The sequence below is a fragment of the Hyalella azteca genome, unplaced genomic scaffold (assembly GCF_000764305.2).
Source record: "Hyalella azteca isolate HAZT.00-mixed unplaced genomic scaffold, Hazt_2.0.2 contig8774, whole genome shotgun sequence".
Classification (NCBI taxonomy): Eukaryota; Metazoa; Arthropoda; class Malacostraca; order Amphipoda; family Hyalellidae; genus Hyalella; species Hyalella azteca.
The window spans coordinates 1,170,895-1,198,211 of NW_025938859.1; the positions used below are offsets into that span (position 1 = coordinate 1,170,895).

The 27,317-nt window shown below is 42.0% G+C and overlaps 2 protein-coding genes across 2 annotated transcripts; one reads left to right on the forward strand and one right to left on the reverse strand.

Annotated features, from left to right (window-relative positions):
• Positions 1-3,546: 3,546 nt before the first annotated feature.
• LOC108676677 (galactoside alpha-(1,2)-fucosyltransferase 2) lies at positions 3,547-12,105 on the forward strand. Its single transcript, XM_018164795.2, has 9 exons — positions 3,547-3,627; positions 3,947-4,180; positions 5,155-5,447; positions 5,917-6,199; positions 6,995-7,108; positions 7,496-7,581; positions 8,440-8,562; positions 10,516-10,687; positions 11,821-12,105. Exons 2-9 carry the CDS (start codon positions 4,015-4,017, stop codon positions 12,021-12,023), a joined length of 1,440 nt encoding a protein of 479 aa, XP_018020284.1. The 5' UTR covers positions 3,547-3,627; positions 3,947-4,014; the 3' UTR covers positions 12,024-12,105.
• A 419-nt stretch (positions 12,106-12,524) lies between these two features.
• LOC108676708 lies at positions 12,525-26,930 on the reverse strand. Its single transcript, XM_018164837.2, has 15 exons — positions 26,696-26,930; positions 25,224-25,674; positions 24,663-24,826; positions 24,295-24,400; positions 23,641-23,716; positions 22,644-22,831; positions 21,995-22,198; positions 20,669-21,583; positions 20,277-20,413; positions 19,839-19,988; positions 19,187-19,495; positions 18,524-18,808; positions 17,651-18,067; positions 16,899-17,105; positions 12,525-16,361 (listed from the first exon to the last, which is right to left on the reverse strand). Exons 1-15 carry the CDS (start codon positions 26,780-26,782, stop codon positions 16,170-16,172), a joined length of 3,888 nt encoding a protein of 1,295 aa, XP_018020326.1. The 5' UTR covers positions 26,783-26,930; the 3' UTR covers positions 12,525-16,169.
• Between the last annotated feature and the right edge of the window lie 387 nt (positions 26,931-27,317).

Consider the following 27,317-nt stretch of genomic DNA (forward strand, 5'->3'; position numbering starts at 1 on the left):
TACTTACAGTTTAGCTGAAATTGTAATTATTTGAATCAGTAGTGAAAAAGAAAAAAGAGATTTTAGGTTATGCATCAAAAAAAATCTTGGAAATTGTTAACAGAGGCTAATTTAGAAATGTGAATTGGTCGTAAATTCGTTCTCAGAAAGAAAGTGTTGAACGCAATGCAGAGTGGCCCAGTGGTTACAGTCAGAGTACCAAGATTGGAGCAGAGAGGCGCGGGTTCGATCCCAGCTCTATGCGCCAGTTTCTGGTCAGAATCGGCGAGGAGGCCGGGCGGTTATAAGCACAGCAGAATTGTAGCAGTGCGTTGCGAGTTCGAGACCTCAAAATGCCGTGAATGTTCTGCGATGTTAAGAATCGGCGACAGGCCTACGGCCTAATAAACGCTGAAACTACTATTATTATTATTATTTCAGTTCAAGGTTAACTATTGCAGTAAAAAAGTCAAGCCTCTATTAAACCAGACGATCATTTTAGATGTCCAGCAACACAGTTATGGAGTGATGTATCTGAATGAAAGCATCTTGCACATGTGATAAGCTTCAGGTATATTTGTTGCATGCTAGTTGTTGTTGCATAGTTGTTGCATCACTTGTATGATAGTTGCATGAGAGCTATAAGATGGCTAACGTAACTGCCAAGAGACAAGACTGTGATTGCAATAAAAAGCGCAACTGAATAAAGAAGCGTTACCGGTACACCGTAAACTGTGAAGCGTGGATTTCACAGAGCAATTTTACGCATATTAGCAAACTGAAAGAGTTATACCGAAGTGTATGATATACGATCTACATATAACGTGATTTGAAGATTCTCGGAGTAAAGTTAAGAAATATTGTTATATATAGCTTACTTAAGCTATAAAATATTTCAATAGATGAATGTATTACATGATAAAAATATTGTTCATATTCATAAAAATATTGATTGTTCATGTATCATATGTCATCCGTGCTGTATTTCTGCGTTTATTAGTTTATTTCATTAGTTCTAATTTTGTGTTTTCGTTTTGAATGTGCAGAAAGGCTCCGATATTAGAACTGGCTTCGTTCATTAGAGAAAATAGTTAGTCGGCCTAATGAAAGCGCACGGTTTTGTTTTGTTTATTTATTTGTTTGGTATTCATTGATCAGTGGTTTGAATTATTATTGTTTGTTTATTTATTCAGTTTTATTCATCCTTCTTAATGGCAATAATTATTAAGACACAGTTTTAGGTAAATGTCTGGTGGCCACTGACGGCTTTATTTATCTATCATTTATTCATTGAATGGGCCCCGACAATATATAGCTTACTTAAGCTATAAAATATTTCAATAGATGAATGTATTACATGATAAAAATAAGTCGTATTTCATATGATTAACGAACCATCGTGGAAGGACTACGATATATGTTTTCATTTTGCAATATTGTTTCTGATAAAATATTTGTTTGTAACTAACATGGCGATGATTGGAAATTCAAATGACGCTATATAATGTTTTTCTTAGAAACTTCAAAGAGAAAGCCCAAACTCAAATTTTATTATTCATCACATCGAACAATTGGAATTAATTTCATTAAGAAAATTATTCTATTGAGGCATTGAGTTTGATAGCTCAGGTGCCTAAATCTGGCAAGCAGATTCTTGTCGGTGCCTCGTCGCTCGCATTGTAGTCTTTTTATTGTTGAAGCTGGACCATTCGGTCGTCACTTAGATTGGGTTAGCTTTTTAGCGCATTTTCTCATTCATGTAAAATAGGCGCTATTGTGCTCGTCATGTCCGTCTATCTGTCCGTGACTTCACGTTTTCGTCGATGAGAATGCAGTGAGTACTGATCGAGTTATATATTTTTTACTTTTTTCATTCCATTGTTAATAATATAGGGATTTTTCAGTCCATTTTAAATAGGGATTACCGAATTAAATCACAATTAAGAGCCAGCATCGGACAAACCGGTTAGGCCGTTTATTTTTATGGACGGTTTTCCAGAATAATTCGAAGGAATAGGAAACCTAAAATTGTCCAACATTGTACGTAACATATGCGGTGTAGGGCGTATCACGGTATCTGTCAGCCGGGTTTATTTATGAATAGGGCAACGTAGGGCAGCGCGCCCCCCACTTTTTTTAAACTAAATTTTTGATTTAGTTTTAATTGATACGAGGTGGTTCTTTGTTTTGTTTAAAGATACAACTAATGAGGAATGTATGCTGTGAATTAGACGCCTATATGTTTATTCAATTTTTAATGAAACACTATTTTGTAAAAAGTGTCAAAATGGGCCCATTGCCCCACCCCTGGGGCAATGGGCCCATGGGCTTGGGGCAAGGCGCCCACCCTTGGTCCCTTGACCACAAATGCATATTTTTCGTTTAAAAATGAAAAAGCAACACTTTACAGTTAAAAGTATGAAAATGTAATAAAAAATATGACATTCACTCATTTATTAACAACTCAAAAAATCATATACTTAACTTGAAAAATATACTCTTGGCTTAAAAATCTATCACTGACCTGAAAAAAAATATTTCATTGACATAAAAATATATATCCTTGACTTAAAAAATATATCCTTGCGGTAAAAAATTCGTCCTTGACATGAAAAAATATATTTAGGTGATCAAAAAAACTTCGTTCCAGTTTCGTCCATAATCCAGATATTATGTGCAGAGAATTCGTACCTAATCGTGATTTCACCACAACACCATAAAAACTCATCAACTTTTGGCTCATTGGTGTTGACTGAAATCAACTTTTGGCAAGGCAAGTGTCAATAACTTGATAAGGGGTCATAAATACGCATAACTAGAAACTAAACCTGCTGCCTTGAGGCGGCAAATCAAAAAATCACACAATATGAAATGTAATTTGTAATTCAAAAAGCAAGTCATAGTTTGAAAAAGTCATTGAGATAAATCTAATGATGTATAACACAAGACTTCACCATGGGCGCTTTGCCCCGTGATACGCATGGGCCCGTTGCCCCACCAGGTATCATTTCTATTTATATCGTGTCAACATTTTATTTTAAAAGCTAATAGTCTAAACTTGAACTCAAAATTATCCCTATAAATATTACTTTGAAAATTTAATTCACAGTAATTTCAAATGCTTCATCTACAGTAATCGAAAAAAAAATTTATGTAGCAGCAAAAAAATTTTGATCTGGACTAAAACAGTTATTCACAAATAACTTAATATAACGCAAACACTTAGCAAAACGTAAATCCGTGCACTTCATCCCAGTGAAACTGTCGACCGGCGGTAGAGAACACGGACCAATATCTGCCATACTTAGCGAGAAACCCGCTATGAGCCCATGACCCGCAGTGGGCTCGCTGCCCCATGTTACCCTATAACTATTTCGTTTTTATTGGTTTTAAACATTTTTTGCAGATAGTATAACTATTCTCAATTGACAATATCTATTAAAGAAGAATTCAGTTTTAAAACACATTCAGTTGATGCAGGCAGTATGATTTTTTCATTTCAATTAGATAACCAACAATTGTCATGAACAACCTTACAAATCTTTCAGAGGGAGGAAAATAATTAGGATATTACGATGCCACGTAACTGATAAATTAACGGTCATCTCGACAGTCTACGTTTGAATAAAAACTCTCATATTGATTCAGGTATTTTATCAGTACGAGTTTAAAATGTAACTAAAAAATTCTCACACATGCAACATGAAAATGAAAGTAGAACCAAACTGTATGCAAGACGCGACTGAAATTGTCCATACAATTTTCTTCTTTCTGTGCATTATTATTCTGAAAAATATTATATTATTATTTATTTCTTTTTATTAACAAAAACACCAGAATACTCAATTGAAAATGGAGTAGATAATTTGTATTCGGCTGCGATAAAATTCGAACTGTTTAACTTTAACGAATAGTTCATAACCATGAATTTAATGGAATAGTCAATTTGTTTTCATGGTTGGTGCAGACAGTGTGAGCTCCCAGGCAGCATTCTACGGCCGAACAATTCCGTGACAAAACAACTACGTATCAGGAATGACGTTGCAGTTTCCGGTCACAAACATGACAAATCCTGCAATCAAGACTTGTGAAGTTGACACCAAGTTGGCTGGAGTTGGTTTCAAGTTTTTTAAGTTGGCGGTGGTAACTCTTATGACGCTACTACTGATGTGGAGCTACACGACACAGCATCTGGAGACTGGTAAGAAAATTAAAATTTCAGTTTCGGACGGGATTCTAACGAAAGAAAAAAGAAAGTATCCTCACTCGCAAATGTATTTTAAATTCGCCAAGCAATTGTAAAAATATTCACTTGAATGTTCACTTGTAGGTAGCGTAGCTCAGTGGATACAGTACAGAGTACCATAACTGGAACAGTGAGTTACGGGTTCAATCCCAGCTACCTGCAACAGTTCTGATTAAATCGGTGAGGAGGCCGGGCGGTTGAGCACAACAAATTTTGAGCAGTGAGTTGCGTGTTCAAGACCCGCAACAAGCTGTAAATATTATACGATGTTAAAAATCGGCGACAGGCCTAACGGTCTAATAAACGCTGACACCGTTAATACTATATGTACTACTATCCGTTATATAGAGTTGGCGACTATTGCGTATAGCTCACGAGTCAAGCAGGAGCGATTCAGCATAGGCAGCTATAAGATCGTGCAATTAACAGGTCGACTCATTGACAACTTAATAACCATTTATAATAGCCTTTTTAGCGCATTTTCTCATTTATGGAAAGAATGCCCTTTTGTGCTCGTCATGCCCTTCCGTCCGTCCGTCTGTCCGTGACTTCACGTTTTCGTCGATTTCGAGAAAATGCGCTCTCTGTCACTCACTGCAGTGAGTACTGAGTTACATTTTTTCATTAACAGTGCAGATGTCGAAAATATGCTGAGTGACAGTTTACTCGAAATGATACGGTAAAATCAAGTTCCATTAACAAAATAGGTATGCTTATACTTTTCTACTTTCATTTTTCAAAGTTCTTCAACGCAAATATGCTCGCTATTTTCCACATTAATCCGGCAAATCGAAGCCGTATCATATACATTTATACCACAACTATTTCAGCTATCGGTTTCGTGCGACTGGGCGAGACTGTTGTGTGACCACCAAAGTTTCATAGCACATCAGTAAAGTATTGGTGCTTCTTTTATATCCGATGTGCAGACGACAGAAGACACCGTCAGTACAAACCCATTGCCATCAACATGCCAAATGACAAAGCAAGAACCATGAGCGATAAGGTGAACATTAGCGATCATACCGAGGAATATCATAGCTCCAATTGTCCTGGTAGCCTCAATTACACTGAAAACCTCGTGGTAAACGACACAGCGGCTCAGATTGTGGCTTTGGTCTTGCGGTTGACTTCTATCAAGCGAGCTGACGTCATTGCGCTCCTAGACTCAACGCTACGCAACGCCGCTCCCCAACTGGCCTTCTTGCTCGACGTGCTCCAGGTCAGTTCATCTTAATAATAAAATTTTAATGGAAATAAGTACATAATACACGTAAATAGGATACAAACCACACACAGCAACATAGTGCGTAGGCCGCTTCGTGTATTTAAGCCGCTTCATGTACTTAGGCCGCTACGTGTACTTAGTCCGCTACGTGTACTTAGGCCGCTTCATGTTTCATAGGCCGCTTCATATACATAGGCCGCTTCATATACATAGGCCGCTCCATGTACATAGGTCGCTATGTGTACTTCGGCCGCTACGTGTACATAGGCCGATATGTGTACTTAGGCCGCTTCATGTACATAGGCCGCTTCATGTACATAGGCCGCTTCATGTACATAGGCCGCTACGTGTACTTAAGCCGCTTCATGTACATAGGCCGCTACCTGTACTTGAGCCACTACTTGTACTTGAACGAGTTTGAAATTACGGTCCCAGTCGCTGAATCAGCATGAACGTCTTCCAGGATTTCGATACCCAGCACGCATGTGAGGCCTGCCATGACACCCGCCCCCCGCCCAGGCCGGTGCTGGACGCCCGCATCAGACTGGACCACAATGTCAGCTGGATGGGCTTGTCACTCCCAGCCCTCGCAATGAATCCGCTTGGGCGACTGGGCAATCAAATGGGCGAATACGCTACGCTTTTTGCGTTTAAAAAAATCTACAACACAACCGTGGTGCTAATTCCAACCGAATCGGCTCTGGACGCTTCGTTCGCGGGTCTCTCCATCCCGCATTTGAAAAAGTGTAATAAGAAGTGTATATGAAGCCATTTTGATTATCATGATAATTAGTAAGGGTCGTAAATATTCATATTATTTGGTCAATTAGAATTGCATTTATAATGATTTAAAAATACATAGTTTAAACTTGAAGTATCAACTCGAGATTTTTACTTTGTTAAGAAAATATAGATGCTGGCTCCTTGACGTACGTACGCATAATTTGGAATTACTATTAGTGTAAACATAGTCAGTAAGGCAAAAAAGGTCAAGTATTGTCTAGCGACACCTCATATACTCGTAAGTGACTTCTCTAAAGGCTTTTATGGCTACGTTTTATTGAAATAAATGACTGACTGACTGAGAAAAGTTTGTGTACAAATCATTAATTCGTTAAGCAATGTGTTCCTGCTAAATAATTAATGCAGAGAATTTGAGTCTCATTTCATTGCAAACTAGTGCCTAAAAGACTGTATACTAAAGAGTAGTCTTGTACAGTGTATATACTAGTCTTAGCATTCGATGTGTTAATGTTAACCAATCAGATTATTTATCTCTGAAGAGTTTCTTAATTTTAAGAGTTTCTCAATTTTCAAGAGTTTACAATATTTTAAGATTTTCTTAAGTAATAAGTTGAAATCGAATCATGTCCATCACTCGCACATGCCTGCAGTTAATCACACAGCATGGCGGCCAGTATACCGTGATGACGCGGTTAATTTTAAGAGTTTCTCAATTTTCAAGGGTTTACAATATTGTAAGATTTTATTGAGTAATATTTGAAATCGAATACGTGTCCATCACTAGCACATGCCTGCAGTTAATCACTCAGCATGGCGGCCAGTATACCGCGATGATGCGGGTCTCTACACTTACCACGCTACGCACCTCGCCGCTGCAGGGCTCTTGGGACCACACCTTTTCCTGCTCATGGGTGAGTCTTCCTTATGACCAATCTGGTCAGAATAACTTTAAGATCATATTTAAGTAAATAATGACTGCGGTTGTATGGTTTTTATTTAATCTTACATTCCGGCCACATTTTAATGAATTTGTTTGCATTTTGTTGTAAATATTTGTGATGTTAATAAATGAATATACAATTATTGATAATACCTGTATAATTTGATAATAATACATCTTATTATTGATAGCAAATAGTATAATTATTAAACATTATCATTAGCTAGCAACTTGCAATAATAATATTTTAGAGGGGCTGTAACCTTCCTTAAGTAGGCCTAATAGTGCCACTGCCCTCCAGTAAAGTTTCAGATCATTCAAGTGATGCTATGAAATTTGATTAGCATCACTCATCCAGATTACCCGTTCGAAGCCGCTGTTTTCGGCGCCTACAAAACAGAACTCATCAAGGAATTTTCTTTTAATGAAACCGTCATGCGCCAGGTGAATACATTTCAATCTTTGATCCGAAAAAATAGAAACTGTTGTAAATAAATTATTTGTTGATCGACGGCAGGTGGGTTAATATCCATCTTCAAGTTAATAATGCTACATTCAACCTTTCATTGCATATTATTCATTCCCGTTATAGTATAGAATTTTTCAGACAGTCAATGAGGATAAGTTTCAATTTTTTATCCAAGATGTGTACATAAATCGGAAAAATTCGAACAAAGGGTATAACATAACATAACATAGTGATCTCGGCGCTGCAGTGTAGGCCTGATGTGGCCTGTCGCCGATTCTTTTCCTTTTCGTGCCTTGTGGAAAGGGACAGAGACTAATTCAAGAATTTACGACAGAGACTAATTCAAAAAATGCTGAAACTCTCAATCATATTGAAATGATCACTCATACTAATTTTAGAACATCGATGAGAAAATCTTTGGCGTGAATTAACATTTTTATGCAAAATTTAAGCGTGCTGTTTTTTTTTCTTTTTGAGATGCACATTTTCTGCATTTATACTTTCTACAACCATGCCGAATATAAGATAAATCGATAAGAATTACTTATTTGATATTCGAAAAGATCAGGCACAATTGTGACCATTTTAGCATCTCAATGCATATCTGTTAGACAATGTTGCAATTTTTAAGATTCGAAACTTCTATAGGATTATGAAGATTACGAACAACATTCAAAGTCATATTATTTTACAATTAGGTTCATTTCTTTAATACGGCCAAAAAATTCAGAAAATATATTATATCGGTTCAATTTAAATGTGCGTCATTACTTTATTTAAAATTTTATTTTATTCAACTTATTTATTACTATAATTATTATGAATTTTTTTAGGCGGAGGCTCGCCTAGAAATTGCGAGAGGGATCGCCACAAACGCTACATCAGGTCAAGGGGATCCTCAGGTTTTGGTTGGTGTGCATGTGCGCCTCACAGACTACCCGGACTACGTGAGAAAAGTCAGTACCTTCTCAAGATAAGGGTAGAGGAGGACCTAGCGAATGATGGGATGAGTGTTTGTTGTTGGATTAAGAAATGTTCAAAACATCAACAGCAATGCAAGAAAGGTTTTGCCAACCTCCAATACCGAGTACAAAAAGTATTTGTTAACGCTGAAGATGTGCCTTTTTAGCTCATTTATGCGGAAAAAAATGCCCTATTGTGCTCGTCATGTCCGTCCGTCCGTCCGTCCGTCCGTCTGTCCGTGACTTCACGTTTTCGTCGATTTTGAGGCTCTCTGTCACTCACTGCAGTGAGTACTGAGTTATATTTTTTTGGATAAAAGACAAAAAACTTTTTGTGCACTTTTATTTGGATGTATGCGGTTACTTCTTACATTATTTACAGGCCTGGATCTACGTACTTGACTTCTACTGTTTACTTGTCTTCCAGCTCCGCATCCGCAGACTGACAGTGAGCGACCGGTGTTGTCATGACATCTTGAGAGTAGTTGACCTGATTTTCCGTGCTTTTCCGCCTGATTCTATCCAGCCATTTCTTGCGAAAATCCGCTCTCTCTAAAGGGGTGGAATCTTTCTTCACAATAAAACGGACTTATATTCAACAGATTATCTTAGCTTTCTCTCTGCCTTCAGAACGCTCCAAACCCGATCAGGATCCTTTAAAGTTACCAACAGAGGTCTGCAGGTGTTGACAGCAGCGTAATTCGAACGTAGCCGCTTGCACGATGTAATATTAACCCGTGTGCTGAGAGCCTTGCAATAAATGCAGTATCAGCCCTCACTCAGATGGAATTATGTAAAAAGTAGACTCTCAAAGGTATGCAGCAGGCGGGGACCGATGTGATGCGTTCAGAGCGGAAGAAGATAACAACACGGCAAATCATGTCAATATAGATGGGAATCAATGAACAGCATCCAAATTGGTAGGTACACCAATGGACCAGTGGGTGGCGGAAAGGTATTTATGATGTTTCACCAGCGCTTGGCAGGGGGCGGCAGTTCAGAAGTATCAAGTCCCGTAACAAAGGTAAGGTGAAAGCAAGTCACAATATACATAGTGACACAAACTTGTGCGGGCTCAACGGGGTAGGGAAAAGTTGACTTGCTTTTTCTCCCGTTTATTGACGTAAGCTGAGTGACGTAAGCTGAAAATAAGATTTAATATTAGTTAATAGGTCGAGATAGACATACATGAAACTTAAACTAAGCAGGGGGTATCCGACACTTCTATTCTATTCTAATACATGGATACAATAGGCTTAATAAGCTATAACATCATAAAATAAGGTAACACCGGGAGGACTCGTGGAGCAACACATTACTCGCTCGAGCTCTAGACACGCACTGACGGTGACGCTGCTAGTAACGCGGGAACCGCTTGACTCTTGAGGGCTCGCTGCGTTCATATGGTTATAATTTCGTTGATCCGATCCTTGCGATATTTTCCACGCACTTGTGGAGTGAACGCAGGGATGAGTGAAGATTTGAAGAAAGAATAGATGAGGATAAGGAAAACTTAGTGCGTTGAATCTGACGAGTGACGAACGACGTCACACATAGCTCTGCGATGTGACGAGGTAAAGTGAATGCACCTACTCTGCCGCAGCACTGAGGTCGCCGGCCTTCGAAAGAAATGATCCAGTTTATTAACAAAACTTAGATAGGCCTACAATTTTCTAGCTCTATCGTAAAAGCTTCTCATTTATTTTGTGGCAATCCAGCCCAGAAAATCGTGATTCTCTCTAGTATTATACGCATTTCATTGAAAAGTGGCGCGTTAAGTACAGTAGCTGCAGAGTGCGACTTATGTGGCATTAACGGTAAAGATAATCGGGAACCTCTGGAAGGGGTTATAAACTTCATTCCGTAAACTGTGGGAGAATTAGTGGTCACTTACAGTTTTTTCAATGGTACTAGCCTCTCAAATTTTACATTTAGAGGTATTTTCAGAAATTTGCTCTGAAGGACATCCAGGCTCAATACGAAGGCTACTTGAAGAGGGCCACAAATTTTTTCCTTCGACGTCACGCCAACGTCGTCTTCGTGGTCACATCAGACGACATCAAATCTACCACGAAGATCTTCCTCAAATTGGGGGTCAACACAACCTACATATCTCAAGGTGGGAGATTCGATCAGTTAGCAGGATCTCCCGACCTACCACTTCTTACGTACCCCTTTCTTGATCTACCCCTCTCCCGACCTACCTTCCTTTGCACCACCTGCGCGTGCAAAATTACGACCCTGTCGGTCGCAGACTTCAGTGCCACAAACAAGAAAACCATATTATATTATATTTATAGTGTTGTCGGCGCTGTAAAATAGGCTTGGTGAGGAGTGTGACCACAGAGTGCTACAGAGCCTTGCCTCCTAAGTCACTCGTGTATGCGCCGGATGCATTTTTCAGATGGTAGTCGCTATGATCGAGTTCAGTACTATATTCGCATAGGGTTCGTATGTGGCGTTCGATAACTTTATTAGTAGGTGCGGTGTCATGGCCGTGACAGCAAGAGTGAATACAGGTGAAGAACTCGTGTTCAAATGTGCCTTTCACATGTTTTTTTATGGACGTGAGGGTTCTATTCTGCCAAGTGTGACTCTATATTAGTTATTCTACCATTCTATTCAAACTGCGATATTTTGTGTTGTCTGCAATTGGTGTTGGAGATGATGAGATGCATGAAGTGGTGGCAACGAACGTGTCTATTGATCGTGTGACAACTTATGAACAATTCATTCGCCCGAATATTTTCTCAGTCCGAGCTTCAAGCAAACCTGCATTTTATGGCACGGAACTAAAAAAATGTTATAGCATAATTTTACGAAAAAGTTATCAATCCGCAGTCCAATCTTCGAGCCTCATCAGCTCGGTCGGCAACAATTAAGTGAGCTACTGAAACTCGGCCATAATATTAATACGCGGAATGTAATCGACTAATCGTTACCTCTTGTCGATACAACCAATAAATAGCTATCAAAATAGGGTTGTCATATTTAAAGAACACGAGTGAAGGCTTTGAAAAATTATGAGTGGTATTTGAATTATTGTTTTGTCCTATTCTGGAATATTAAATGAAGCCATTCAACACGTACATCATATTGTTTCATAATTTTCATTCCGTTTATTGCCATCCCTGAATTAGGGTTACCGCTTTGTTTGCCTGATTTTGATTCGAATTAATCAAATTGTAGATTTACTCAATTCGGTGACATTGTGTCACCACAACATCATCACTCATACGACCATTTCTGCAGGTAGTGCAGTAGAGGACATGTGCATGTTGACATTGTGTCATCACCACATCATCACCCTCGGCACCTACGGCTTCTGGACAGGCTTCCTGGGCCCCGGCATCACAATTTACCCTCAGCTCGACCCAGACTCCGGTTACCCCTTCACCAAATCTTTCTACGGCGCGGCCGGACTCGCTAATTTTATACCGATGCCTTTTTCCTAGCAGAATATTGTTGTTAATCATTAAAGTATGGCATTTCTAAGTCGTTATTAGCTTCCTCACGGTTACGGAAAAAATCAATAGTAACTATCGGTGATAATTACAAATTATTAGAATTAGAGATGTACCAATGAAACATTGAATCTCCGTTTTTGATTGAATCCTTTCCTCCCAGTTTTGCATTGCCATGTTATTTTCTTACCAGGAATACATTTTTAGGTGCAGATAATATCCCGACACGATAAGTATCCTGGATAGGCGACTTAACAGCCTCCAGACATTCGCAGTGACAGACCAAATTTGTACGAATTTATATGTATAATTTATGATATATTCGCATTTATAGCAATAAAATCTGATGAATATGTAATGGATAAATAACACGATTTATACGAGAAGAGAAATCCCAAATTTTTCAACACTTCCCTATTGTAGTCGCGACACTAAACTGCGGTGTTGCCGGAATAGCACGACGCCAAGTGACAGGTCAGCAAACTATAACGCTTGAATTTGTTTCTTTTATTGTATCAAAATATTATTTAAGACCAGAATTTTCATATAGATCGAACTTCCCAATTAACTTACTGATTTCTATCATATAATTTACCCACAAATTTATCATAAAAATTCCTAGCAATGCACACACAACAATAACGCAACAATGTAAAAAACACAACTTTCTTCTCGCGCACAAAAGCTTGGCACATTTGTAGTGACGAATATTTTCGGTCACTATGTTTATAGAGACGAAATTTTAGGTCAATATATTTAAAGTGACCGATGCATCACGTGTATAAAATAGTAACCGATATTTTCATACAGAAAAATAAATGAGAAAATAAAATCGGGATAACACTGTCTGTGTGTAACTGGTTATGATACCATCTTTAAAAGACGTTTGCAGTTGAAGTTCATAGTAAGGCACTTGCATTGAAAATAACCTTCCCCCGTCCATATATAAATTTTAAATATTCCAGTATACAATAAAATCACTGAGTGAATTATTCTTACGCATGAAGATAACGGCATAAAGACTTGAAAATAATAATTGAATCATCATTACAAAATGTAGAAAAATTACGTAAAATTTTAAAGAGTGTCTCTTCAATAAAATATCTGACAGAGTTGCAATAATTTATCATGTAATTTCACGCCAATAAGTGTAGACTTTTTGTCAATTAATAATGGGATAATCGTGGGATGAAATAAAGTAACTGGCAGTAGAAACTGGGGAGGAGTCCAAGCTCCCCCTACAGGGAAAACAGGCCGGGAAAAGTAACAGTACGTGCAATTTCCAAACAAATAAATTAAAATTCTTAACAATAACTCATAGCAGGTTGACCAACACATCACACCTTCGACTGATGAACATTGAAGCCTCAGAAATAAACTCACCTTGACTTGAATAAACTCACAAGCCTCTCACCTTGACTAGGAAGTAAATAGAAAATAATAACAGCTGGATTTTCTTCTAAAATGTCGTAAATGTGTAGGGTCTTCGGGCTAAAAATATTTCATTTACAATTATGACTGATCAACAATGATTAAACTCAACTAACGAGTTGTGGCCGATTATGGACGACTATAAAACAATTCATGAATCAGGGCTGAGGAAGATAGCGTGAGGCCGCCGTGGAAAACGCTGGTGTTTCTAAATTTCTCTATTCTGATTAATCGCAAATCGACGGCGTGTCAGAGTGAGCAAACACTAGCAATAATAAGCAACATGACACTCCGTGCATGCATCCCGTCAAATGCTCCAACTGCAACATCCTGCCAGCTCTAATATATGCCACTTTAACAAGATCGAAGAAGAAATAATAGATGTTTGTTTTAGTGGCCTTAGGTGCTAGCGCTTCAGATCAAGCTATCTCGCGCTGAATGTCGCGTTGGGCATCATGGACGGAGATAAGGGTACATCACATGCCGGGTTATACACTATCGAACACATTTATTGTCCTCAGGTATTCTATGAGTCGATCAACATTATAATGGCCATGTTTTGGTTGGGCCAAGATACTTTGCGAAGGCGGGTGAGGCATGCCTCCACCCGGCGCACGCGGCGAGACGAGGACGGCCAAGGCCTTGCATTCTCTTTCATTTGTCGGAGTTTGTTATTTTCGAGGCGCGTCCACTCTCCCTGACACTCGTCCAGTAGTTTCTTGAGGAAGATGGGGTAATGATCCCGGTGGGGTACTTCATCATTCCGATGTGGCGTCTCTTCAGCCGCTGCACGGAGTAAAATCTCATCCGCGGCTTCTTGCCTGCTATTTGAACATGGCCGGGGACCCAGCAGAATGTAACAGTCTTTCGCGTGCACTGAGTAGGATAAGCCATCTATACATGGCGGTCACCAAGGGATGCGACGAGTTGTAATGCAATAGCTCTTGGATGGCACTCTTTGAGTCGCCGAATATACAGATCTCCAGGTCCGTGCTCTCCTTATTAATTACAATGGCACATAGAATGCCGCATAGCTGTGCAGTAAATATTTAGGAATAGCCATGTAACTTCAGCGAGCTCCTCGCGGCGCATCCAACTATACTATCGTCTTTGGAGCCATCGATGTAATGGGCATATCACGTCTGTGACATGCGCTGATGTCATCGAGGAACAGAGACCTAATGTCATCAGTTTAGGGATCGCTTTTTCTGCTCTGCATAAAGCCCAGGGCAGACCATGGAGGGGAAAAGCGACCAGCGAGGGGTGTTGCAGAAGCTAATGGGTTTAGTCTGCACAGTAAGATGCAGACGGGCACAGGCCTCGCGATTCGAAAGACTCCTTCACTCGACAGGCCCCCGCGTTCCATTGGTGTCTAATGCCCAGGCAAGAGGGGGAGTTTGGTAGCTGTTGGGCTCTTGCAAGGTACTGCAGTATATGGAGGTCTCTTCTTGCGCTTAGTGGGAGCTCTCCGCTATCAGCGTAAAGACTGAGGACTAGCAAAGATTGGAACGCACCAGTGCACAATCGGGGGGCGCTGTTGTGGGCAGGATCCAGCAGGCAAGGAGCTGAGGCTTTTGCCAAGAAATAATAGCGATAATATAGAGTTCGCTCCCTGGAACGTGTAACCAAAGTTCACAGCTGACATGTCAACGACGCCAGTTGGTCGGTGATGAGCGACACGTATGGCAGCGACCACTTCCCTACACAGATTGACTTCGCGATACGCCAGACCTTACCAACTGAGCCCAGATATATCACGGAAAGAGCCGACTGGAAGACCTTTAGAGCACTAACCCGCATGCCGGAACCAAAACTGGACTTGCCAGTAGACGAAATGACAAGAGACGTTACAGACACCATCCGAATGGCAGCGAATGTAGCGATCCCTCGCTCCAAAGTAGGAACAGACCGCCACCGTGTCCCATGATGGGACGATGACTGCACTTGCGCAAACCTAGAAAGAAAACGGGCCTTAAGCCCTTTCAGCGCGCTGGCAACATTGTTGATAAAATAGCATATAAAAGAGTAAGAGCAATCGCCCAATACATTAAAAACACAACCCGGAAAGAAGCCTGGAAGCGCTATGTCTACTCGCTGAACTCTGAAACACCCCATGCCCAAAATATGGCAACGCATCAGGAAGACAGGGCTTTACCGACCGTATCTGAGGATCAACGGCGCGCCGACGACAGACCTGCAGGTGTTGGCTACGGAACTGGCCCAATACGTCGCTGATATTAGCAGTGGACGACACTACCCTCGCCCGTTCCTTTATTTCTAACTCCAACAAGAACAAGAACATTTCGAAGACACAATTTTCGAAGACACAATGTGACCTGCTCCGAGAACTCTAGACCTGCCTTGAGTACACCAACTTGATACCACGCATACTAACCTCGCGACCCAGCCGTATCCTCGCGACATCGTACCTTGACCGCTCAACTGAGCGATGGGAATCTGCGAGCGGACATCCGCATTAGGAGTACAAAACTGACTACAACCTCCATTATCGTCCGAGTGAACTAAATTATAAGTCTGATCAACTCGAGAACGACGACGCTATGTAATGAGAGTTTGACCTTCGGCGCGAAATAGATTAAGATTTTCTGTAGCGCTAGAAACCTACAACTACTACCAAGAATGAATGTTCCATTAGGGCGACGCACTATACATTATCTGCCAGTTTTATGAGGGCGCTAGTAAAAACTAATTAATTTTCAAATCCCCTCCGTGCGTGCGCCGGACGGTCAAGCGCGGGGCCCCCTGCTCGTCCAGCACGCAGAAGCAGGCGTAGTTGAGCAGCGGCAGCTTGAGCAAGTGCTTCTTCAACAGCTGCGCCTGCTCCTGCAGTGTAGGAGGAGACTGCACCTGCTCCTGCAGGGCAGGAGGCGCCTGCACCTGCAAAAATATTTCCGTTTGCTAAGTGTCCCAAGTGCAATGTGTCGTTTACCTTCATGAATGCGACAGCAAGAGATAAAACTACAGACAGTTTTCTTTAGCTGTAAAGAAATAACTCTTTCACAACTTATGGAACAATAATACAGCCTCATACAGGCATCATAACCTGTCAGTTTGAAAATCTGCTTACTTTATATTTCTGTCGTCACTCAGGATCGTTTCCCCTATCACGACATCAAGTGAGTAATAATGAGACAAATGCAACAGTTAATTCCTAATTACGTGTGTTTAACTTCCTCCCATAACTTCAGTTCGGACAATAATAAACTAATACTTTAAATTTTTATGTAGAGTTTAAGTTAACGAGTATTGTATCCAATGCTGCTTCATTTCAGGTGTAGTGATGATGTTTGCCTACATAGATCACCTGCAAAGTAGTGATGAGGGTGATGCTGTGGGGGATGTTTGCCTGCATAGATCACCTGTAAAGTAGTGATGAGGGTGATGCTGTGGGGGATGTTTGCCTGCATGGATCACCTGCAAAGTAGTGATGAGGGTGATGCTGTAGGGCTGAGCACCTCCGCCCCTCACGGCGTCCAGGGCGGTGATGAGGGCGATGAAGCCTCGTGCAGTGAGATGAGGGCATCGTAGCATCACATACTGAGCGCGTGACAGCAGCTGCAGTACAGCTTTCACCTGCTGCACCTGCTGCGTTCGCTGCACCTGATGCAATTGCTCCACGTGCTGCACAGGGAAGCTTTATTCAGAAAAATGGATAGGTTATATTGTGACAGGCTTCTTCATGTGACCACATTCAGAACCAAAGTGGTCACATGAAAATGTGACCCAAACCACACTTTGGTTTGGGTCACATCTTCACCCAAACAGTGACAGGCTTCTTCATGTGACCACACAGGATGATCCGCATAAGTCTCACTACATTCTACGAGTACTAATGATGAGATGAAGAGCCCTCAGTGCTTCACACGGTAGTTATGCGCACATATACGCAGACAGCATAAATTCACGCGGACATAAGTGGGGCTAAATATCACGAGCCTAAAAATAAAAAGATGCACAATACATCTAACTCATTTTGTTCTTGGATTATAGAGTCAGATTAGTAACACATTCACCCAGCGACCTGCTGCCGCCAGAGATCTTTTGCCCCCAGCCAGCTGGTTCCACTCAGCCACCTCGTCACCCCCAGCCACCCCGTCACCCTCAGCCACCCCGTCACCCCCTCCAGGCACCCCGTCACCCCCAGGCACCCCGTCACCCCCAGGCACCTGGTCGCGCATGTCGAGGCAGGTCAGGTGCAGGCGCAGGTCGCGGGTAGGCGCCAGCAGAACCTCCAGGGCGCCTTCCTGCGCCTCGTAGCAGAACGACACGAGGGCGCTCTCGTAGGCGGCTTGGACGAGGGACGCGAAGTGAGGGGGCAGCCCCTCAGGATTACCCTCAGAGAACTCGCGGACATCGGCGCCCTCAGTTACGTTGATGATGAGCAGCTCGTGGCCGCTGGGCTTGTGCTTCCTGAGGGCGTCAAGACGTTCCTGAGGGAGACGTGCCCTTAGCGGGGCGCCTTCGTGGGCAGCTGGACTTAGTGGCTGCGCCCCAGCAGCTCTAAGGCAGGTAAGGGCCTCCTCGGCCGAGACGGTTCCTCCTTGCACTATCAGCCGTTGCACCTGCAACGCCTCCTGCCGCAGCTGCAAGCAGTTGCAAAGATAAGCAATGAATGAACATTCATTGTATAATGTATAGTGACATTAAAAACTGGAATATCTTAAATACTACCAAAACAACAGAAGAAAAACTTTTATGTAAACAGCTTTGCGACCATTAATGATGCGATAGGATCATGTAAATTAATCTTTATTAATCGAATAAATGCCTGATACTGAGAACGTTGCACTATGGGTGTTAACCTAAAAGACTTTGAGACTGAATGGCCAGAGGTTGAAAGACTTTGTGGTAGAGAGTGTTTAAGCCAATTGGTTGCGAGACTGCGAAGCTGTAAGCAAGAAGTGAAAAAATATAGTGATGCTGCAAGGCTGAAAGACGTTACCAGAAAGCTCGAGAGGCTATGAGCCGAAATGCTGAGAGGGCTATAAGCTAAAAATTTTAAAAGCAGTTAGGCTGAATGTCCGTGAGGCTGGAGGTACCTGAGACTGGATCTCTGTGAGGCTCCAAGGTGCCGGAGGTCGCGCCACAATGAGACGCGAGAAAGAGCCACAGCTGCTCGTGAGGCTGGAGAGGAGGCTCGAGCACCAGCTGCGCACCACTTGAGGCTGGTGCTTCACGCCGTAGTCACTCACGAACTTCAGGACGAGGCAGCGCACGTGCAGGCTGGAGGGCACGGAGGGCGCGGCGACCCCCGCGTCAGGAGGGTGGATGCCGTGTAGGCGCAGCACGCGCAACTCGCGTACACCAGAGAACAGCGACATCACCTGACCAACAAACAATTATAAACAATAGCACGCAAAATGCATACGCAGTTGCTAATTATAGTAGAGTCAACAGACCTGCAGTCACGGCATGACCAATCTGAAAGACATTTGATTTTCTAATATCAACCATGAGTCCAGGACATCTTCTTGTCCATAAAGGTTGTGCAGTAATCTTTGAGACTCAAAGCCGCTGGACATTAATCTTTGAATCCCAAAGCCGCTGGGCGTTAATCTTTGAATCCCAAAGCCGCTGGATATTAATCTTTGAATCCCAAAGCCGCTGGATATTAATCTTTTAATCCCAAAGGCGCGGGACATTAATCTTCGAATCCCAAAGGCGCGAGGCAATAATGTTTGCGCCCCACGGAGGTAAAGTACCTGCAGGGCACCCGGGTAACGCAGCGCGAGTCTGACGTAGCAGGAGGGCGGCACGGCGCACGGCTGGTCTGCCACGTGGCCGTGGGCTTGTAAGGCGTTGCTATGTGAGGGCTTGCTAGGGTCTTGGACGATGTTGTCTTGTGGGGGTTTATAGGAAGACTGCGCACTGTCACCGTGTGGAGTCTTGATGAGGTCTACACTGAGGTTGAGCCAGCGCAGGGTCTGAGGACACGACTGCAGGAGGGTCTGAACACTGTTGCAACTATAGACCGTCACGCGCAGTTCCTTCAGTGAAGAAAACCCGCCTTCCTGCAAAAAATAAACGGTAGGAATCGCAGTTACAAAAAAAAAAAAAACAGTGGATCTACCTGGAACAGAAAATGCTGCATGCTTCCAACACCACAATGTTGTTTGAGCATTCAAGAAAAAAAAACTTGATAAATGCATCAATAAATTCAAGAATTTAACTGTCAGTATTACTATTTTGGCCAAATCCATAAGACAAAGTAGCTATGGTAAAGTAAGAGATAATATGCTTGCAAAATAGCTATATACCAGAAGAATTACAATACACCAGTAATACTACCCGTCCAATAGCAATATGCCTGCATTACCTGCAGAATAACAATATACGAGCAAACTAACAATTAACCTGTAGTGAGACGGGCGGCAGGGCGAGAGGACCGACGAAGGAGGTGACGCTGAGCCGTGACTCGTGCAGACGTCGGGCGACGTCTTTAAGGCAGTTCACCAGCGGGGCGCGGCCGTACTTGTAGTCCCGTCGGTTGTAGTACTCAGTGATCTGTGGTCAGGACGGTCATATTACTCAAAAAGTAATGGTTTATTATTACGTACTCTTTTTACTAAAAAAGCAATGGGTTTGATTGTTCTTAGTGAGCAGCAAGATCGGAGGTAGCACTGATTATGTACCTATACGTAATTTCGCTTGGCCCAAGTCTGGGAACTAGCATAAGGCCGCCCCAGTAAAAAAGAGGAGCCATCTTTAAGCCCACTTTCAAGAAGACTAGGTTTTCGAATATGGCAGGTTACTAAGAAAAATACGGTTATGTCTGTTTACATATTTGCTGACCATAACTTGGCAGGGTTTGTTTAGCTGCAGCAAGCAGCACAGCGCCTGCAGCAGCAGGTCGAGGCCTTTGAGCGTGTCCAGGTTGCATCGGTAGTTCAGCTTCATCAGTGGTAGTCGCTCCAGCGTCTCCACGGACCCTGAAAAATATCCCGGATTAAACATAGTTCTTTGTAGATTGTTCCTTCAATCACAACTTATTAAGAGTCCATTGATACAGCTCAGTAAAGCCTGCATGGCCTGCTCACCCTGCATGGCCTGCTCACCCTGCATGGCCTGCTCACCCTGCATGGCCTGCTCACCATGCATTGCCTGCTCACCCTGCATGGCCTGCTCACCCTGCATCGCCTGCTCACCCTGCATCATGGCCTGCTCACCCTGCATAGCCTGCTCACCCTGCTTACTGAAGAGCGCCACAATCTTGTGGCACAGGCGACTGAATTCCTCGTAAGCGGCGTCGCTGAAGGACTTGACGTCCAGGATCCAGCAGGTGTACTGCAACAGGTGTCGCAGCACCAGCTGCACGGCCATCAGATCGCCACTCGCGGACTCCAGCACGTAGAATATATGCAGCCAGAGCTTACATTTCGAGTAATTTACGCGTACGAAGCCTTCTTGCTCCAACGTCCAGTCCAGAGGTCGTTGAGTTCTCCAGTGCTTGGCGTTGCTGTAATCATTTCTCACATTTTTATAGCGATATAAGCCCAGCACAACAGAAAGATAATTCTCTATGATGTTCTGGTGTTTCTGCAAGAGTCCGCGTTCGTTCCAATACTGTAAGACGAACGTAAAAACTCTTTGGAATCTGAGCGAGTGTCTTAGCCACCGCCAGGAAGCTACGTGCGGGTTGTTCACTACGTACATCGCGGCGCAATATTCTTCAACGCCGAGAGATTTGAAGTAAAAAGAACCATTGCGAGGGCCCACAACGTAAGCTGGAACTTGGCGTCCATTGATGTGTTCGATGATTTGTTTGTTTGCTAGGATATTGTTGAAGGCAGCTTCGTAGTAGAATTCTCCATCTAGTGAATCATCTTTATCACGAGTCAAGCGTTGATGGCTAGTTTCGACGAGCTCTCTCATGACCTGCAAATCAAGGTTCCGTACAACAGTAGACGTAATGCGTTGGAATATTGAGAGAGCGTGGGGACACGTGAGCAGTTCCTTGTCCTGGAACTGCTGCAGTAAACTGTACTGCGTGCTGTGTCGGGAGTTCCAACCACGCACCTCCTCCCGCACTTGTTCTTCCGTCAGGGGCAGCAACGTCACCGACAACTCCTCCTTGTGCAACACGTCAGCCACTGCACGCACTGCAACACGAAATATAACTTTGCTAATAATAATATAGTTAATTACAGAATAACTCAAGGTAATATAACAGTAAAGATATCTCAGGGGAGCAAACACATAATGTAAAGCAATGCAACAGGAAAGACAAACGCAGTGGAGTAATCTCCCCTAACTTAAGGCAATTCCAAAGAGAACGGTTTCTATGCTACGCTATATGAATAAACGGTAATGGAATTGTGATTCTGCATCAGGTTGAAGCACAAACTCAATGGGTAATATTGTCCAAAAAGACACTTTCTTACCCACCGCATGAGCAGAGAATGCCCTTATGCCAGACCTAACAGGGCAAGAATAACCTACACAAGTGCCAAGAAGTGCATCGCTATTTGAACAAGGCCTCGCACAGTTCTGTGAGCGCAGGCAAGACTGACCATTAAGATCAGCATTGAGGATGCCATCTGTGACCACCCAGCCGCTGCTGGCAGCGCAGGGCCAGCGGTCGTAGCCGCTCACAGCGTCCACCAGCACCAGCGTCTCCCCGAGCATCGCCAGCACAACTGCCTCCACTTCCGCCTCACCGTAGTCCTGGACCGTGCAGGGGGCCCACTGCCGCACCACAGCCATCACAGGGTACTCTGTGGTGAAGATACGAGCGTCACCACGCATCACAGTGTACTCTGTGGTGAAGATACGAGCGTCACCACATACCACAGCCATCACAGGGTACTCATTCGTCACACATATCATCACACCACAGAACGGGGCGAATTCCATTCAATTTTTTATTTATTCTTGTTATTTCACCAATAAATTTAAACCCTACATATCAAAATCTACTTTCAGAAACTTTCCTGAGCAACTCAACATACTGCGGCAATGATCAGGCACAGGCACAAAAAACGCACACACACATACATACGAACAGATAGATAAAAAAACACACAGGGCATGGGAATGCCATAGCCAAACGTTTATTTCGAAAACGAGAACTGCACCAAACCCCGCTGTAGATTAATCTATTGCTTTTGTTTCTTTTAAGGGTCTTTCATCATGGCTCAGTTTACTTCCGAAATATCTTACTATCATCAGCAGGCAGCTGGTTGAGGGGCGGCAGGCAGAGTCTGAACTTCGCTGCCAGGGATGAGGAAGGTTCCGCCCACGCGGCGTAGAGCTGCAGCAGGAAAGACGTGCGGCCGCTGCACACTTCCCCTCTAACCCGCAGCCCTCCCATCAACATCCCGTGCAGCTCCGATGTAGTGCACTCCCTCCTGCAACACGCAACATATTCGGCATGATATTTGATACATCTGCACCACCAATAACCGATGCACCACCCATGGATCTTCTGCACCACCAATAACCGATGCACCACCCATGGATCTTCTGCACCACCAATAACCGATGCACCACCCATGCATCTTCTGCACCACCAATAACCGATGCACCACCCATGCATCTTCTGCACCACCAATAACCGATGCACCACCCATGCATCTTCTGCACCACCCATGCATCTTCTGCACCAAACAAGCACCATCAGCACTACCAGTCCCACCTGTACAACCAGAGGAGCGCAGCCGTGTACATTAATTTTGTGCACCAATAAGCCCTGAATTGAACGCCTTAGATCTCTCCGGACATCCACCAATCAGCCGTGAAACACTCTGCTTTGTCCTCCTTCGGCCTTGCCTATAACCTGCCGTGTACCACCAGGCCGCGGATCGAATATGACTTCCGGGCATCGTTAAATTACGTAATTTTACGTTCACCGTATCTAAGGTTAGGTTTCAGATAGCATAGTTCTGTTCCAAAATTTATCATCCTTTGACAGGTGGCCGTTTGTCCGAAGTCTGGTTCGACGCACGGCCTAGATATGATCGTCCAGAAGTGTTAAAGGCTACGTTTCAGAAGGCAGGAATCATGATGGTCCATTACATCCAGGGCAGTGGTGGTCTTCGGCTGGCGACCCCTACCACCAGTAACAACCGAGCACCCGCTGCACCACCTCATGCACCTCTCCAGCACTTCATGCACCACCAACACCTCCTGCACCACCAGCGCCCCCTGCACCCCTCACCCTGAGGGCAGCAGGAAGCGTCGCTCAATGAAAGCCTTGCGAGGTGCCCGGCGCCGCAGCTCCGCTTGCAGCTCGCCTGTAATGTTAAACAACTGCTATAACAACTGCTTAACAACTGTTAAGCAACTGCTAGAAGTTGCTACTTTGATAACAAAAGGGCTGTTAATACTCCCTCGTCTGCCAATGAATAATTTATTTCAAATTTAATATGAGCTATATAATAATAAATAAATATAGCGGTTTGAAAAAAAAGTTAAGGTGATCCTAATGCTGGACCGACTGAATTAATCCCACAGGAAATTTATGAAAGCTGCAGCTGTATTTTTATACAAGACTCGCAAAGCATTGAGTGAAATTTAAAGTGTGCTGGGCAGGACCCAAGAAATGTGAAATAAATTTGCTGTAGCATCAATCTTTTGACTCCTTACACACTTTTTAATCTTTCTCCATTATGATTGATTCAATTTCAAAGACACAAATAAGTGAATAGGTTACAACTAAATTCTGTTGACATGCACTGCACTATTAATCTGTGGCAAGCACCAAAAATTTTCCACAAGATACCTATATATCTATTCAACTCAAGATTCAAATTATTTCTTCAGACACTGGATTTCCTAGATATCATTTGTTTGCTAAATTTAAGAGTACAACCTATGAGTGTTTCACTACTGAGCCGCTTGAGAATGCAAGTGATTTCTTGCTCTATAAGCTCCTGTTGAGTGGGTTGTGCCAAACACAGCAGGGCTTCCTTCAGTACCTGTAATAAATGAAATAGATTAAAATATTCTGTTATTATTTATTTCATGTCTTTACTTTTCTACTGTAAAGTATCTATCTATGAGTCAATTGTGACCCCTCCTCTCACCCAAATATAATGTTAAAATGAATACAGTGGCATGTATTTAAGCAGCAAGGAAATTTGTAACACAAGGTAGTTTGAATATTGTGTCAACAGTCCTCTGAGTCACACTCGTTGCTTGTTTGCGAGTGGCTAGACAGTAGACACACCAGATACTCACAGCCGCCACATCGTTTAGCCAGTCAGGCTGAGGGACCTTGACTGAGTGGCTGAGTTGGTTGCGGCAAATCCTGAGTGCCTGCACCACTTGGGCCTCTGCAGGACTGAGATTTAACTGCAGCATGCCGTTTTGAATTATGTTGAGTAGCAAGTGTATGTCCAAACCTGGAAGAATTAAAAAATTTTCAATTTCAGTCAAATACATACGTACAATTTTAGTCTTGCCAGTAGATTCTAACTTTAACCATTTGTCAAACACATAATTTTTCTTGTTTGATACTAAATCTGTAGTAACATGAGTGGAACATACAAATATTTAAAATAGAAAAATCAATATAGAAAAATGAAATATCCAGAATCAGTATGGTATATCAACATTGAAATGTAAGTTAGGAGCAGTAATTTAAAAAAAAAATCTGGGTTAAGAATTCTTTTATCACTATTACTTACAACAAAAATGATTAAAAATTAAAAAAATCTGGTTAAGAATTCTTTTATCACTATTACTTACAACAAAAATGATTAACTTAATTAGTTATTTAAGACTGAAATAATTGCATACCTTCCAATATCTTTTGAGCCTCAATAGGGTCTTGGATGGAGACACCATAGTTTTGGTTTTCCACAGGGCTTATCAACTCAAGTTTTAATTTAATTTCTGGAAGATTCTTGTCAATTGACACAATTTCCCAAGTCTCACTGCATTCCAGATTTCCAATTTTAACTTTCTTGAGATCCACCAGAGTCTTTGCTCCAGCCACCAGATCCCCTGAAACCCCGGTTCTGTCGTGCGCTTTTTGCTTGTGTAGTTTATTTGAGTTCTTAGACTTGCCAGCCGCACTCACTTTACGCAAAAAGTATTGCAGAGACACTTCTTCAGCACCAGGATGAGGAAGCTTACTGGCGGGCAGGAAGAAGGAATTCGAAGAGAATTTGTGCACAAGGATACCACTGAGCTCTTCATTTCCTCTTGCTGTCAGAAGTTTTTTTAAGCTATCCTCAACACTCTTCAGCTGTAAGTATGACAAAATATTAATAAATAAAAAAGTATATGTCCAGTGGGAGCAAATGATGATAAAAAATCAGAGTATCAATAAAAAAATAACATTATGCAAAATACTCTCCTGCATTTTAAAACAACATACCAACCATACCTTTATTTAAGATTTTACTAGCATCAATCAGTTCATCTTTTAGACATTGTGATACTTTATTAAAAAAAAGGAAGTGGAATTTGCATTAAAATCCATCAACACCAGAGCCAACACTCTCATGCTACACCATAGCTGCACCTAACACAAGCACACAATTATTAGTATGTACAAGAAACGAGAATAACAACATCAGGAAAATTTAGACTACATGCTTGAACCTTGTTTCTTAGTTCACTAAAATAAATTCCAAAAATTGTGATCCTAATTTCCATGATTATATCAGTAATTACTTGATTTTAGGAAACCTTTGAAAAAATTTTGCATATGTACACTCTCAAGTTTAACATGGAAAAACAAACATTTGAAGGCCTGTGGCACACACCTAAAGATTAGCACTGGTTTTTCAGAGCTAATACTTTCAGGGCAGAAGCCAAAGAATAGAAATCTGGAGAGTTAAAAGTCAGACTGCAAACCAGACTGATAAAGTGTGTCCTCATGCTGACACCTTTACCTTGAAACTTTCAAGCACAAATTCCTTGGCCTAAATATATACATGGACATTTACACTGGCACACAGCAAATGCCCATTGGCTAAGGTGTACCATGTCAATGGCATCAACCAGTAAATTCAATTTGAATCAGTTAGTGAAAAATTCAAGTCCCCTGCCACTAACCAAATACGAATATTCTATTACAAATATTCTTTACTGAAAAGCAAAGAAGTGGCATTACAGTGACAAAATTTAGTGTAATATGACTATGAGTTGGTTAAAATTAGATAGTACCGTTATTATGATGCAGAATAATGAATTACATACAAGATTATGACAATTATTAGTCTATTATTTTAGATGGTAACTGAATTCAATAGATGACTCACCACTTCAGCACTGGGGCTGCTAGCAAGGTTGCTTCTTTCATTAGAGTTGTCCTCCATTCCATCAGATGTTGTATCCAAGGAGTGCATAATTAGTTGTCATTTAAAAGCTTTGATAATTTATATAGATAATCAAAATTTGATGGATGGTCAATATTATTAAGAATTTAAGACTTATAATCAAATAATTTTTGCACTTGAAACAAATAAATTATCAGCACATGAATAAAATCTGTAAAGTAACTGAGAGGGAAATCAATTAACTTTTATCTACAAGCCAAAGAGATAGTAACAGACTGGCAAGCAACAAGGTAGCAACTTCAGCCCACATAGAGACCACAGCTGGACAGCTGGAAATAATACCTCAGAACATTACTCTCCAGCTCCAGTGAGACTAAAAGATAAATTTGCCTTGCACCAGCAGTCAACCTAAGACAGCTATTCTGGATTTAACTGAACTTGTTGAAATAGCCTTCTTGCAAAATACTGGGTCATAGTCCTACTAGCTTGTTATTACTACCTAGTAAAATTTTATTATTACTTCTATGTCTGCTCCCCATTGACGTGTTGTCAGTGCCTGCATTACATTGACACTAGCAGCTACCAAGGCAGCTCTCACTTAGGT